General features: G+C 31.0%; 2 protein-coding genes across 2 annotated transcripts; one reads left to right on the forward strand and one right to left on the reverse strand.

Annotated features, from left to right (window-relative positions):
* Nucleotides 1-925: 925 nt before the first annotated feature.
* On the reverse strand, nt 926-11888 carry LOC131845840 (F-box/LRR-repeat protein 4). Its single transcript, XM_059194976.1, has 13 exons — nt 11147-11888; nt 10973-11066; nt 10553-10751; nt 10117-10256; nt 9762-9880; nt 8624-8776; nt 7586-7683; nt 6878-6987; nt 5385-5540; nt 4910-5075; nt 3653-3838; nt 2600-2669; nt 926-1783 (listed from the first exon to the last, which is right to left on the reverse strand). Exons 1-13 carry the CDS (start codon nt 11363-11365, stop codon nt 1673-1675), a joined length of 1821 nt encoding a protein of 606 aa, XP_059050959.1. The 5' UTR covers nt 11366-11888; the 3' UTR covers nt 926-1672.
* A 361-nt stretch (nt 11889-12249) lies between these two features.
* Nucleotides 12250-15746, forward strand: LOC131845831 (splicing factor 3B subunit 4). The gene is made up of 6 exons (XM_059194963.1): nt 12250-12329; nt 12900-12983; nt 13274-13371; nt 14291-14467; nt 14870-15054; nt 15269-15746. The coding sequence occupies exons 1-6, from the start codon at nt 12296-12298 to the stop codon at nt 15717-15719; spliced, it is 1029 nt and encodes a 342-aa protein (XP_059050946.1). The 5' UTR covers nt 12250-12295; the 3' UTR covers nt 15720-15746.
* Nucleotides 15747-16226: the final 480 nt, after the last annotated feature.

The following is a 16226-nucleotide window of genomic DNA, read 5'->3' on the forward strand; positions in this document are numbered from 1 at the left end:
TTCTTATCATCATCCACTGGTGCCCCGACAGCGTAAACCGTTTACGAAGGTGGGTGCACCATTCCATTATCATTAAAAGAAAATATGATAAATTGTTTGTTTTTAATATTTATGCCACGCTTAATTGTGTTGGGTTGACTGTAAGAGATATTTGCTTTCCGATTATTATTATTTTACTGTATTTTCAGAGTGCGATATGATTATATTAAAATTAATGACTATTTTAAGTACTTATACATAATATCAGTGCTTTCTAAAGTAACTGATTTTTTGGTCTCAAAATACTATAACTTATTATTACAAATAATATTATTCAAAACATTATATGTTATGTCTAGAATTTTGTGAATGAACAAATACAAATAATATAAATGAGTGAGATTCAAACCAATTTGTGGAGTTCAATCTTCATTGCGCTAGGCGCAAACAATCACGACTCATTAAAGCAATGTAATTCAGTCTGTTCTAAGTAAACCGTATTTACAATGCTATGAGAGTCTCGTTTTGATTGTATTTTTTATATCAACTTACACTTATGCATTGCAATATATCTTGACATAAAATAAACAGTATTTTATATATATATTTTTGCAATCGATAAGGTTTAATAATCTAGAAGGTCCGACGATTATTAGAACAAATCATACTTGTGCCTTTATAACTTCATCGAACGAAAATGGGGTCGAACGCAGTGGGCAAATACCCGCGGACTTAGGAACTTAGGAAACGACGCTCAACTCCTGACTGACTGATATGACTTTAGTCTATGGACACCGCTGGGGTTCCGTAATATCGATTTTTATATGGGACAGGGTATCGATTGGAGGAGCTTATTCTGCATCTATGCAGATTCTAAATCAAAAACAGTCAAATCATATGACATTGAAAATCGGGACTAGTTTAAAAAACATCGTTTTTTATTGGACTCAGTGTGTAACTCGAGATCGCTTTAGAAGTACTTTTATATCAGTCCTGCGTTAACACTAATATGAAATTAATAATGTTGGCAACATCCTTTAAGGAATTGATTAGTCAAGACATTTTTATTTAAATCTAGAAATTAGCTGCAATCAATCACAATTTTTTTTATCACTTTAAACATTATACCACTATAATATTAAATTAAATTTATTCAGTCTTGATACTTTCAGTAATGACTTTTGAACGTCGATGCGTTATATTGCACATTTATATTAACAATTCGGTTCATAAAATGATTTTTTATTCATTATGAATTATTCCATTATTAAAAATATAAAATTAGCAACTTTCTTTATTGATAATTATAGTTCTAAACTCCACCTTTCCGTTTACCAAACTTCTCTTTGGCGAATGCACTTTGTGCGAAACCATAACATAAAAAAAACAAACGAAGTGCACGCAGAAAACCGCGAGCACAGTTAATAATAAAGTTTTATCTCATTAGTACAGAAAGTAACATTTGGTAAGGTCAGTCCCTTAAATTCTTATTCTGTTAAACGAAATTAAATATAATGCCGTTGAAATAAGAGTTTACTTTTAGATATTATTAAACTTTAGTTCCTGGGACTCAGGTGAAATATAATTAGTATCAAAATCTTAGTAAATAGCTTATGAATATATTAATGCAATATCAATTACTTATTACTTGACTTATACTCAAGTTTACTAAATTTTAGTCTTAGATCTTAGATTACTCCAGAATTGGGGCGAGGAACAATTCGCTGAGTGGAGTGTTCTCGTTCCCCGTTTGGAACGAACGCTTTATTACAACACGAGGGTACTGCTCGCGCCACTCTATAACCTGAAAGTAATAACAATAATTTTGCAGGTGAGGAAGGTTTTAGTATTACTTATTAGGCTAGATAAGTAATTAAAATTTTTAAATATCGAATTAATACGTGGACAAGACTCAAACATAAACAATAACCGACGACAATTCACACAGCGCTATCTACTTCCGAACTAAACAAAGGTTCTACTATAGGTACTAAAAACCTATAAAAATACTTAAATACACTTTTTTAATATAATATATACAAATATTTGTATATTACGTTCACGCCGGGGCCGACTTTAATGCTTATTTGCTGCGCGCAGAGCTCTAATTTATGCTACGCTTCATTCTTCTGGCGGCGCGGGCCACCGGTGGTACGCTCCGCCAGATAAGACAGACCCGCGCCGGCGTGAACGTAATATAGAAAATACCCACAACAAACATTAATAATACAATCAATACAAAATGAATTAAACAATCCCACTCATGAATACAAATGTTTATATCGTACGAAGAATTGAACTTCGGTTAAGGTGACGTTTCATCGGATGTATCCTTGCTTTTTGATACAAGTGACATTACTCATAACATAGCGTAAGAATATTTTGTGGTTAGAAGATACAAAGTATGTAATAAATACTGAGCATATAGTAGTGTCCCTTATTTATGATTTGTTATAAATTTTTGTTTGGCTATTAACAGTGATGCTAATTCATGTTAATAATAAAGTTAATAATAAAATAATTAAAAGTATTAATGAGAATTATATTAAAACTATAGGGTCTCTACCTCAAACGACAAATGACTATTAATAGATAAAAATTATATCAATTAAAATATTACCTGTGCTTCGGGTATTTGATCACAGAAGCTCACGTCCAAAAGTCGTAAATCAGGACATTCGTCCAAAATACTGGAATAGAAATATTATACGATCTATAATTATTTAATTACTCTGTACACTTTTTTATTTTATTTATGTATATCAGGCTGCTAATTCAAAGATATTTGCAGCAGCGCGGGTAGACGGGTTTCAAGCCATAACGCACAAGAAAGCTGCATCACTGATGTCTAGAATTCGGGAGAGCGCAAACAGCATCATAACAACTATTGCAAATATATCTGATTGTCCACTCCAAAGGCACTGGATATTGTTGCATTGGGGAACCAGTGCTTCTGGACGTGGACACAAATATATGAATTAGGTGTATATATCTCTGTATCTGTATATATTAAGTTACTAACATACTTTTATAAGTTGTTTACTAACACAATATTTATTATTAAAATATAAACACCTAATACACTAACATACATGTTATAATAATATAAACTGTCTGTGCGGATACAGCACCAATACACCCTTCGGCCAATAGTCCTCCTTCATGAAGGACTGCAGCTGCGTCACCCTCAATGTCAGATTACTCCTGATACAATGTCCTGCTCCTTGCTTGCCATTTTAGTTTTATTTTTACATTAATGATGTATACCCCGGCGCTCACTGGGTAGGATTCAGTCTATGTTACTCTCTGATATGTACCTATCTAGCAGTATATATAGGTTTAAGTATTTATAATGGCAAATGAGACCCACCTGATGGTAAGTGGTGACTGTTACCTACATACATGAACAGCACTACGGCCATTGTTATCACCTGATGACAGTGATACCACTCATCCGTACCATTTCGAAGGATTAAGATGCTTCCATGTGTAATTTCAATGAACTCACTCTTCAACCGAAACAACTTACAAAGCTAGCTGTAATGCGGTTAAAATAGATGAGGCAAATGTACCCATACCGACGACCTTTTACCTCGGTATATCGGTATATCGTTTATTAAGTTTTAGCAATACTTTTCTCCTTATAATACTAGGTACTATATATAACACTTACGCATCACAAATGTCTGATGTCAAAGCCCTCACGCCAAGTAAGTCGAGTTGTTGCAACCGGGACAGCGACGGGAGAATATCCCTAATATGCCGATCGCAGATCCCCCGCAAAGCTCCCAGGAACAACTTTCTCAATTCAGTACCAGTGAGCCAAAGCAGCCAATCGCCCGTCGCACCCACTTGCAAACTACATGTCATTAGTTTATTAATTAAATATAAATTCAATACCCTATAGGTCTGGTGATATAAAATAGTAGATGACTATATATTAATGTTAACTAAAGTACGCTGGACGAAAAGTTGAATAACGTTTTATGAAAAAATGTTTTATTTTTTTAAGCTCTATCAATTTACTTTTAAACTTTTTTATTGTATGACAACACTTCATATATTTGTCGACTGCCACTTACAAATTTGTCGGTACATAATACATGGAAATATACCGACTACAGAGACAGCGGTAAACTTGCCCTTGGCATGTTGACATGCTAATACACCAAGTGTAATGTGGTCATATCAAATGTTCTATTCACCGCAACGCCGACAGTAGAAAATACCTTTACACCATGCAGTTCGAATGAAATTTTATTTTACACATACCTTTTTTGACATAAGCTTTAGGCTATTTACAACCTTTTCCAAAACATTTGTATATTTATATAAATAAAAATATTTATAATTATGTACAAAAAAACTAATGTTTCGCTTTTATTTTTTTTTTCGCATTGACTGAATGAAATTTACCTGATGTAGTGTTAACTTATTTGTTATTTCTTCTATGTCTTAGTATTATATATTTGTTACCTCCTTAATATCTGATCGTTAGCTAAAGCTCCACATTTTATATCCTTAATGTCCGAAACAGTTAACAGACACTAATACTAGTGTCACACATACATTATACTTACCTTTATATTTACTGAGCAAAGCCCATTACTCACTAAACGATTACTTGAATGACGAGCGTGCATGGCAATAGTTGTTCATGCACAGGATTTTCATTTAATGTTAGACATAGACACCTATGCAAATATACATTGTAAATAAACTGGCTTTAAAAAAAAAGTAATTCAATTGAGTTTCTTGCCAGTTCTTCTCAATTGGATCTATATACCGAACTGGACGGTAAGGAAAAAAATAAAATTATAATGTAAAAATTTGACGTTCATAAGCGGCTAAAATGTCCTACATGAATAAATGATTTTTGAATTTGAATTTATAATAATAATAATATTACAATATAAATATATATACATACCACCAGCCAACATCTAATTCTTGCAAATTTTTACACTTGCCGATCGCTTTGGCGCCCGTGGTCGTCAGTGAGAATGAACGCCAGAAATCAACGGATATAAGGTTCGGACATTTATTACCCAGTGCTTTAGCTACGTCGTCCATTGATGATATCATTTTACAGGCCCCTATAAGGAAACAAATAGATTCATCCTTACTACTATTATAAATAAGAAAACAACTGTTGTTGTTGTTGTCGTCGTCGCAATTTGTCGCGGTTTGAAGCCAAAACAACTGAACCGATTAAAAAATTATTTTTGATACACAGATATACTAGACCATGATACTACTTTTTAATGCGATAAAAGAGTTGCAAGGGAGGAATCGCTTGGAGGTAAATCTGCCATGGTACTTTGTTAGCAATGGGGTTATTAATCCACATTACTAACAAACACATTAGATAATTAGGGTTGTTATAAATCAAAAAACGTCCTTACCGACATTTAGATGCTCTAAGCCCGGGTTAGCTGAGATAATGGCGAGCATCGCCTTTGTATTTATGTCTGATCTGTACAAATCGACCCTACGCAGTTTCGTCAGTTTCGCCAACACTTCCCATTCGGTACACCCGACGACGGAACGCAGACATAACTCTGTAAAAAAAGGATCATATGTGTAACAAACTCCTTGTTATTTATTTATAATGGCAATATTAAATTAGGGGCGTGTACATGATTAAATGTAATGTGTTATAGTATGGCTTACCACAAAATTTAATTTTACTTATAGATTGACCTGGAGGGAAATCTAAATTGTAAGACAATATACATTATATTGAAGAACTCAAACTTAAATACTAGTATTTTTTGTTACGTGTTCTAGCCGTGACGGCAGCCTCATATGTCACGCTGGGGGACGAGTGCTGCTTGAAGGGACAGGTCTGTTCTAATCACTACTGATTAATCTTATTCAATTACTCAACCAATTGGTTGTGTATTTAATATTTTGACACTAATGAATTACTCCTATTTAGTATTTTGGATTTTTACTTAAAATTATAAAGGTCCATCAATTATTTAAAATAGCAAAACGGAAATATCCTGCTCATTCATATTGTGATGAGTCAGGTTTTCGAATGGGTTGGAGATTCAGAAAATAAGTATGACTATTAAAAAGTGCTTAAAATTTAAGTTTTCTATTTTATTATTATGTAATAAGATGTACGGACACGCATATTAGTCCAGTTTTAAAAAAATGGAGTCCAAGACGCGACGATCTTAATAATATTAGAAAAGCGAAAGTTTATAAGTATGGATGATTGTTACGCAAAAACTATTGAATAACACATAGGCAATATTTTATGTAGCAGTGATTCATATAGACATTGAGCTGTGTGCAAACTCTATTAGCGTATATAATCTAATATGATGACTTGACCTTAGTGATGTAACATGTCGTATCTTATTTTTAATCTAAGTGTAGTAACGAGTAAAATGAATCAACCTATTACTGCATCAATCTCAAATAAAGAGATTATGAGCTTAACCTATGATGATAACGATGTAACGATAACGATGATACGTGTATGTCATGTCATAGAAATAGGAAATATGTACGTAATCTATAGTGAACATACACAAAATTGATATAGTAATATACTTTAAAAGTTTTTTTTTTATATAACTGGAATAGCAAACAAGTTGGGGGAGTCAACTTGTTTCAAGTTGACTATGTTTTGAATCTGATGTGACGGGTTTTTTTTGTTATGTATTCTGGTGTGTAATAACACTAATAACACACCGGAATACATTACCATGTTTATATATTTGTTGTAATAACAAAGGAAGCTGCTTGACGGGTGAAATAGATGAGAGAGAGGTGTACCTAGATAAAGAATCCAATTAAAAGACCATCATTAAACATATGTGTATTAAACCTTTCGATAATTGGTATAACTTTTATTATAGATAATACAAAAATAATAACCAACCTTGTAAATTAGTGGAAGTGTTAACAATGGCTTTGAGCACGGTGTCGTCGACAAACTTACAACAATTCATTCTAAGATGTGTTAAATCAGCCTTACTGTCATTAAGGAAACTGCAAACAGATATCTTTATTAATGTATAGCTCTGTACATAAATGCATTAAAATAAATGCAATTAATTAAATTGCAATAATACAAGCACGCGAGATAAGTGGAATGACATATTAAATACGTAAAAAAAAATATACAATGTCTACATACAGATTTGAGACTATATTACAATTCTATAAATGTGTATTCTTAGTAATTAAATAACAAAAATATGCAAATAATAAATACCACATATTATTAGTTATAGTGGACAAAGCATTAGGCCTACAGGTATTATTTATATCCAAAGTCTGAGTTATAAGATTCATAAAACCGTCCATTAAATAGTCCCGTAGATTGTATAGGTCTTCATTAACTAGACCTCTGATCAACATCTTCAATTTACGTTTGTAACAGACATGAGATTTTCACAAGGATTATAAAAATAGATTTTATTAGATACTAATTCATTTTAATTAGAAAGTAAGTCATGAAACTATCCATTCCAAGGGAACATGATACAAATATTTCCTTGTGAATAAAAAGATGTCTAAATAGCAAAATATAGATAAAAATATAAAACAAAACTATTAGGACGCAATAATTAATGACAGTACTCACTCAGTAACAGAAGTGGGAGATATCTTATGACGACTGCCACACCAAGACAAATCGAATTTTTGAAGAAATTTGCAACGTTTAGATAAAGTTGCTAAAACCTGAAAATCGAATAAAATGGGACATCAATATAATAAATATACAGTAATATGTATTTGTTTTACATATTATCTATAATACAAAGAGAAAAAGAAGACATAAGGCAAACATATTTGCGATAATACTTATAAAACTGAAGAGTAAATTTATGTGTACTGCATACAGGTTTAATCAGATTTATTATAGTTGCATTCAGTCCTTTTTACTACTACAATGGAACAAATACTCTATTCACTATATACATAATTTTAAGGTAGAACTAACATAAGACATTTGTCATCTGATACCAATGTCTAAACACGCTTAACTTAAAATCGACTGCATTTACGGTATAATAAACCAGTTTTCATTCACAACGCATGAATAAGAATTAATAATAATTGTACAATATAAAAGACTAGTTTATGATTTTATAGCGGCATGAGGTAATAAATAAACAATGAGATTTCTATATAGAAACATAATATATATTATGTTATATATGACATATGACACATTACTCCATCTTTCTAACTATGAATGAAGCCAAAATCAATGCAGTGGTTACGGAATATGCTTTCCACATAGCAAAATCTACTCTATCTCTCTTTATATGTATTTGAGTTTTTTCCTTTCTTTTATTTTCGGTGGTCTAGCGGTCAAGCACACCGCTTTACGACCGATGGTTCGGCACAAACATTTGTATTTATTTTTAATTGTTTTCTATGCATAATATGTATATATTTACAAAAAAAAAAACTATGTATTTGTATCAGTTATCTAGTACCCATAACACAATTAAACATTGTCTAGACTGTGTGAATCTGAGATTATTATTATTATTTTTAATTTATTTGGTAAACAAATTTAATCTGGTTTAAGGCTATTTTGTAAATTTCAGTTTTATAATATTATCAAAGTGTTTAATAGATATGAAGAAATAAACTACTGTATATAACTTACATCGGAATGCACACAATACCAATATGGTCTGAGATCAATTTGTCTATACAGTATTACATCAGATGCGAGTCGGTTGAAATGAGTATTGACTTGCGCGCAGCGGAATAAAGATTGTATGTCCAAATATTTCATCATGTACAGTATTGTTTCGTTCTAAAACAAACATAATAATTATTTCTCTAATTTATTAGTGAACAAAAGGTTTTTAAAAAAAAAATATATAAAAGGCAATCAATGGTAAAAAAAATAACGGGATGTTTTTAAGATTCTGTAAATAAGAAATTGCAATTCTGGAATAGCAAAATTCACAAAAGAAAATTAATAGTTACTTGAGTAACTAAAAATAAATTAAGCAATCAAATAAATGATGAATAAAAATATTTGTACTGCACGAGGCATCCAACCCGCGACTATAGGATAAATAATAGGTAAGGCGTTGTGCTAAACCCCCAATGCCGTCTAAATATAGGTAATTAAGAAAAATCAAGGCATCGCGCTTTGCTTTATGTAAAATTATTTATAATCTTATTTTATCCTATAATCACAGGCCAAGAATACATACCTAACTAAATCTATGCCGTAAATTAAAAATGCCATAGAGACTAACATTTACTATCGAACTACAATAAAGCTTATAACACCATTCTTGATAATTATCAGGTAATTAATTTACTCACTAAGAATAGCAACACATTGTAAAATCAGATAATCAAGGTTATTATCACAATGGCATTTTGAAATACATATTAGCATAGATGTTTCTAATGCAATATGATCTTTAAAATGGTTAATCAATAGCTTGTAGAGTAAATGAGTCATACAAGGAAGATTAATAGAAGGAAAAATAACATGTAATTAATGCAAAGTATGCAAAGTGCATTGTATGTGTTTAAGGATATTTCATCATAGATATAATTGTTTCTATTAATATGCATATGTATATTAAAATAAACTGCTATTATTAATAATAAAAAAAACTCACAGTAAAACAACCAATACAGAAGAAACTACTGCAGATACTTACAAATATAACATATATATAGAAGGCATAACAATCTTCCATTGTTACTAGAATAAGTAAGGATGCAAGATTGTTGTGATGAAATATAAGATAACAATATTCATCATATAGACTTACTGGTAATCTTTGAAAATCACCTAATACTGTCTCATTATCAGTATTTTCAGGCTCAACCACCTTTGGAGGTACAATATTTTCATGAAGATTTGATGAAACTACCTTATTAAGGATTTGACCTGTAAAAATATATAAATATTTTTTATACAGCAATGATACCAAAGAATATTAGGAAGAAAATATCAAAAGCTAATAAAGATACACAAAATTAAAAAAGAATTACAATGTTAACTGGATTGTTCTGAAAACCATTTCACACAAATCTATTCTCATTTTTATTGCAAATATACTTATATAGATACACATATAATGGGAAATTAATAATAAGATACAAATTTCATAGAACATAACAAACCTTTTTCAAACGATTTAGAGCCATCCTGAGACATTAACCTCCGTGTAATTTTTGATTTGCATTTGAGTCCTTTCAGCAGAATTGCATCTAGCTCTGTGTAATATGGCAGCAATTTATGGTTGAATTCCAGCTTCAAAGTTCTGTCAAGATTTACTTTATTACAATTTACTTTCATTAATAGTTCATAGTAGAGGTTAATCTTTATTTTTAAAATTGGAAACATTGCAGAAATTGCCTGTGCTATAGAAAAAAGTTAAGCTGAAGAAATAAATTAATTCCTATATTTATAGAATAAAAATATAATTTGGCTCCATGATAACTGTTATTTAATTACTCCATATGTTATATATATTTCTAGTGTTTATCAATTCATATGTTAAAAACATTTCTTACCTAAAATTACAAATGTAATAGAAAAATTGCAATAAAAACTTACTTTGTGGAATCATTTATTAATTTTATTGTTGGGCTAAATACCCTAGGTGAGTCGCCCGCATACAGTGGTTCTCCTTCCCACAGTAAATACCATTTTGATGTTTGTATCCCAAAAGCCCATATACGGACAAGTGCTCCAGGATTGTATGTTTCAAATACAGACACTTCTAATGGGTAAACAGCATCATGGAATGACACTTCTGCCAAAATCAATGATATTTATGTACAAAATGGTTGAAATTATTTAAAAAAAAAATGGAAAAATAACTATTGTATTTTTTAAATTATTTGAATGTACCTTCAAAATTAATATATTTTAAGACGCTGCCTAGGGGCTGCTACTTATTATTTGTAAAAAAAATGTATGCACTGCAATAAAAGCTTATGAAAATTATAAAAAATGATCAGCATAACAACATACCTACAAAATCTTGACTGGTGTATACATTCTCGTTTTGTGGCATATAGTTTTTTAATCCTGATGGTGCCTCATCCCACCAAGTGCCATAGGTCCTCTAAAAGAAAATAGATATACTTTTTAATTTCATATTTCTGATATAGTAGGTTAATTAATTAGGGTTATATATTATCTTACCATCACAAAAGATTGAGGATAGTCTCCATAATCTGGAAAGTTCGAAGGTGGACCACGAAGGTTAAAGGCAGTGTATGAAACACTAATTTCACTTCCATACTGTGAACTAAAATCATCTACATCTTGTACAAATTGTTCAATAATTCTTGGTTGTCTAGTCTTGCTCTCAGATTTTGTAGACCTCGAGAAAGAAGCCATTATATCAGAATCGCATTCCATAACAATGTTCAGCGAAAAAAAAATATTTCAATTATGCTTTATTAATTACGAATAATACGACCGTAGATTCTGTGATCAAAAAAGAATTAAATTACACAAATATGTAATAATTAATGTCAATTATAATTCATCGTTTTAAAACACAAATTTATTGCAATTTTCATTTTGTATATGCATAATACAACGAGAGTATTGAAGACTGTAAACGCACAGGTAAATGTACTTTTAGCAAACTAAACAAAACAACACATTTCATTTATTAGACACAATGAATACTAATCACACAACCACAATAAGAAAACAAAATATTTTGTACTGAATACTCTATCGTAAATAAGTTAATGACACAAGTAAACAACAAGCGACAAAGCGCTTAAGTATGAACTGTCTGATCATTCTGATCGATAACAGGAGTCGTTTTTTTTTTCGTTCAGTTAATTCAATATCCATTCGGAGTCACTGAGACGAGACACTGAATTAGTTCACTGACAATCAATCACAAACTATATAGAGATGTCTGATAATTTATCTCATAACCAACCACTGACTACTATAGTCCTAATAGATTTGTAAACATTCTACATAAATTTAGACAGTTGCATTTATGTAAATTATTTATAATTTATATAATGGTAGGGAATGAAATTTGAAATAAAAATTTAAGGAAGGTTACACAGTACACTTTTATTTTTTCTAATAATCTACGTACAAAGTTTTTGTAACATAAAAAAAAGTCCTTCTACAGTTTTATATATGTAAAACAATATTGGAAAAATCTGATTGATTACATATACGAAAAAATATATCGCATAATAATTAGAAACTATAAAAAATTAAATCTGTTTTCATTTACAAATTATCTATGATACAAAACTATAATTCAGACAGATAGTGGCAACACTAATCACTGCAATAAAAAAAAAAGTCAAAATGGCAGCGGGACCAATTGCCGAAAGAAATCAAGGTATTTATTGTTTGTATACAAGTAGCTAACTAGTTAATTATGTAAAATATAATTAATTTATATATAGTTAACAGTTTTGACTCCAATGCTTAGGTTACTGATGTACTACCTAAGTCTTAATCTTCTAGCCTTGTAGGTTATGTTGATGCTTATTCATTATTCCAGGTTTTCCAAATTTAAATTATTTCTGCATTTACAATGCTGTTAATTATTTTGTATATTACAGAGAGCATAGGTGACTCTGCTTACTTTATATCAATATTCAGAAAACTGAATAATAATTTACTCCAAATAATGCTTATAAATAATATCTAGAAGTCGTAATTCTGATTTATTGTTTTTACATTACATATTAGTTCTTGCTCTTTTGTATACTTTTAAATATATTCTTTAAAAACTGGTTCACGTGTCTGTGTTCACATATATTAATTTGAAATATTATATGTGTCTTTAATTAACTAATAATAAAGAACTGTGGTCTTACTATTTTTTTTTTGCTCAAACATATTGATTTATTATGATTGAAGCTTTAATAATGATAATTACTAAAGAATCTGATTTATTTTAAAGATGCCACTATATATGTGGGAGGATTGGACGACCGGGTATCAGAAACATTGCTCTGGGAGCTATTTGTTCAAGCAGGACCTGTAGGTAAGTTGAAAAAGACTTCATGAATTTACTTGAACTTTATTATTATATTTTAATATTTGTATAGTATATGAATATCTATATATATCAAATCTAGTATATAACATACCTCATTTTGCAATATAATGGTAAATAATAAATATACATACATTGAAAAAAGGATTAGTTTAATATTACTCTACTTTATGCTTTACTTTTAATTAGTATTTGGTATGAAAAAATGAAATGAAAATTCTTATTGTTGCGCCACTCATTTTTGACCTCCTCGTTATGATGGTTGTGTTGTGTTTCAGTCAATGTGCACATGCCAAAGGACAGAGTCACACAAACACACCAAGGCTATGGTTTTGTTGAGTTTATGGGAGAAGAAGATGCAGATTATGCTATAAAGGTAATTACATAGATAATATACTTGTTCTGTTTTTGTTTCTGCAAAACTGAAGAGAGCTAATGAAGTTTACCTGCAGTTTTCTTTTATTAATTTTGTAATCAACTAATATTAATACATAATTTATGTAATGTAAACCTGTAAAATGGTCTATTTGGGAGGGGAAGAAAATGTTAGTAATGGTGATATTGCTAGCAATATATCCTATCAGGTAAAAAATTATATTTGACAGTTCAGTAATTACAACCTGTAGAACTGATCTGACTTCATCCTCATTATATTATTCTCCATTGAGTCTCCTCTATAGTGCTCCAATTTAATGTTATCCATTAAAAAAATAATATATATTAATTATTTTTGCTAGGTAGATCTAATATTTTGAAACTTCATTGTACCAAACTACCTAACCATCAAAATATGTACATTGAATATAAGTTATTATGTTTAAGTATTATTAGGAAACCTTACAATTCTAATACATAAAATCAACATTATATTTCTAGAAAATGTCAATATAATAATAGATTTTCAGAGACTTGTCAAAAGAAAAAAAACAATATGTGTTGGCTAACAGAATAAAATATAGAGGTAAATTCTTTAAATTATGTGATTAAATATAAGACATTATTCCATTTTATATGTTCTTTTAGAATAACATGTAAAGAGATCTACGATTAGAAATATTACTTAAAGTATATATATATAGTTGACACATCTGAAAATATAGAATTTTTACCATAATTTGTGTGGGAGAGTAGTTTCGAGAATAATAGGGTTCCATGACTGAATAATGAATGAATAATGTAATGGAGTGATAATTTCATACAGAAATGAGGTGTGCAACAGTTTAGAACCGAGTCTAATGAATAGTTTGTAGCATTTATAACCATCTGCATTATTTAATTCTAAATTATATTTGCAGGTTATGAACATGATAAAGCTATATGGAAAGCCTGTAAGAGTAAACAAAGCATCAGCTCATCAAAAGAATCTTGACGTTGGGGCAAATGTCTTTATTGGCAATTTGGACCCAGAAGTAGATGAAAAACTTTTATATGACACATTTTCAGCATTTGGAGTTATATTACAGACACCAAAGGTAAAATATTCTCATTTTTATTTAATCCCAGAAAATATTGCAGTTTTCTTTATTGGATGCCTATGTAACAGTGAAAGTGGTTAGTTAGGAATAGACATTATCAGTTCTATATATTGTTTACAATGAACTCTTCACTCTATGTCAGGTGAAACTTCACATAGTCACTCTTAGAGAAGAATATAATCAGACCCCTATAAACCTTTCTTTACTATTTAATTTCTATATATCCACATTAATATTGTAAATGTGAAATTAGTATCTTTTTTAACTTTTAAATACTAAATAGCTATAATATTCTTAATGAAATTTGATTTAAAGATGGTTTGTCTAAGAAGGTTGGGAGTAGGCTCTTTATTATAATAAACTGGATAATATGTAACATGATTTTGCTGTCTTTTGTAGGTGATGAGAGATCCAGAAACAGGCAATTCCAAAGCATTTGCATTTATCAATTTCGCTTCGTTCGAAGCCTCCGACGCCGCAATAGAGGCGATGAACAATCAGTATCTATGTAACAGACCAATTTCTGTGTCATATGCGTTTAAGAAAGATGTTAAAGGTGAAAGACACGGATCGGCTGCAGAGAGGTATGTTTATATATGTATCTGTGCATGCTAATATAATATATATAATAATATAAAAATTTCTTGCTATGGTTAACATTCATGATTGAGCCTTACTTAAAATCAAAAGTAGGAAAAATTAAGTCACCTAATCATAACAGTAACAGCTGGCAATCTTATAAGGTCTTACCCCATTACAAAAAACTTCATAATCATTATTAATATTGTAATTTTTCAGGTTACTTGCAGCACAAAATCCACTATCACATGCGGATCGTCCTCACCAGTTGTTTGCGGATGCGCCGCCAAGCATGATGGGACCAGTATTAATGGCCCCACCTCCGCCCCCTACACCAACACCAATGCCACCCCCTGGGCCACCTATGGGGGCTCGGCCACCACCACCATTACCAATGTCAGCACCTCCGCCGCCTCCATCCTCAATGCCACCACCTGGTCCGCCTCCTCCACCTGGACCACCACCTCCACCGCCCCCATTCCATCACTTTCCCCCGCCATTTGGACCCCCGGGATTCGGTCCGCCACCACCACCTGGTGCCAGACCGCCACCTCCATGGCGACCTCCTCCACCCTCTTTCAGGCCACAATTCCCCCCACGTGGACCACCTCCATTCGGTCACCCGCCATTCCCCCCGCACCACCCGCCTGAACCTAACTATAATTATTAAGTGAAATTAGATAATTAAATTCTATATTTTCGATATAACATTGTTTTTATTTTGACCATAATCTCTTTTTTATTCTCGGAGACTATATTAACATAAACTACTGTTTCCTTTACTGTCGTACTACTCAAACTCAACTCAAAAATACTTTTTTCGTGTATATAATGATTTTTACAGTATTAAGCTTCAATCCAACAATTATTTTCTTTCAATTTGTTTTATTTATTTTATAAAAAAGGCTGTCTTTATAAAATTGTTGGTATTTGTTAAATATGTGTCAATTAAAAAAAATACTATTTTCATACAACAACCCAATTATTATTAATAGGTACCATACTTTGTAATATTATACATGGTTATACGTCCGATAATGCCACAATCCTATTTAAAAATTGCACAAATCTGGCAATAGGGTAATGTCAAATTTGTCTCGGAGATTAAAAAAACTCGAGTCCATTAAACCGCGATATTATCCACGTGCCCGTTATTGTTAGGTATAAGAAATAACTT

Source organism: Achroia grisella, unplaced genomic scaffold, assembly GCF_030625045.1.
Source record: "Achroia grisella isolate CSIRO2021 unplaced genomic scaffold, CSIRO_AGI_Agris_v1 utg109, whole genome shotgun sequence".
NCBI classification, from domain to species: domain Eukaryota; kingdom Metazoa; phylum Arthropoda; class Insecta; order Lepidoptera; family Pyralidae; genus Achroia; species Achroia grisella.

Coding starts and splice junctions, on each gene's coding strand:
- LOC131845840 (XM_059194976.1), bottom strand. CDS start 11,365: ATGGAATGCGATTCTGATATAATGGCTTCTTTCTCGAGGTCTACAAAA. Junction 8,777..9,761: donor GTGATTTTCAAAGATTACCA/GTAAGTCTATAT, acceptor TGTTTGTTTTAG/AACGAAACAATACTGTACAT. Junction 5,541..6,877: donor CACTTCCACTAATTTACAAG/GTTGGTTATTAT, acceptor CTTTTTTTACAG/AGTTATGTCTGCGTTCCGTC.
- LOC131845831 (XM_059194963.1), top strand. CDS start 12,296: ATGGCAGCGGGACCAATTGCCGAAAGAAATCAAG. Junction 12,984..13,273: donor TGTTCAAGCAGGACCTGTAG/GTAAGTTGAAAA, acceptor GTTGTGTTTCAG/TCAATGTGCACATGCCAAAG. Junction 13,372..14,290: donor ATGCAGATTATGCTATAAAG/GTAATTACATAG, acceptor TTATATTTGCAG/GTTATGAACATGATAAAGCT.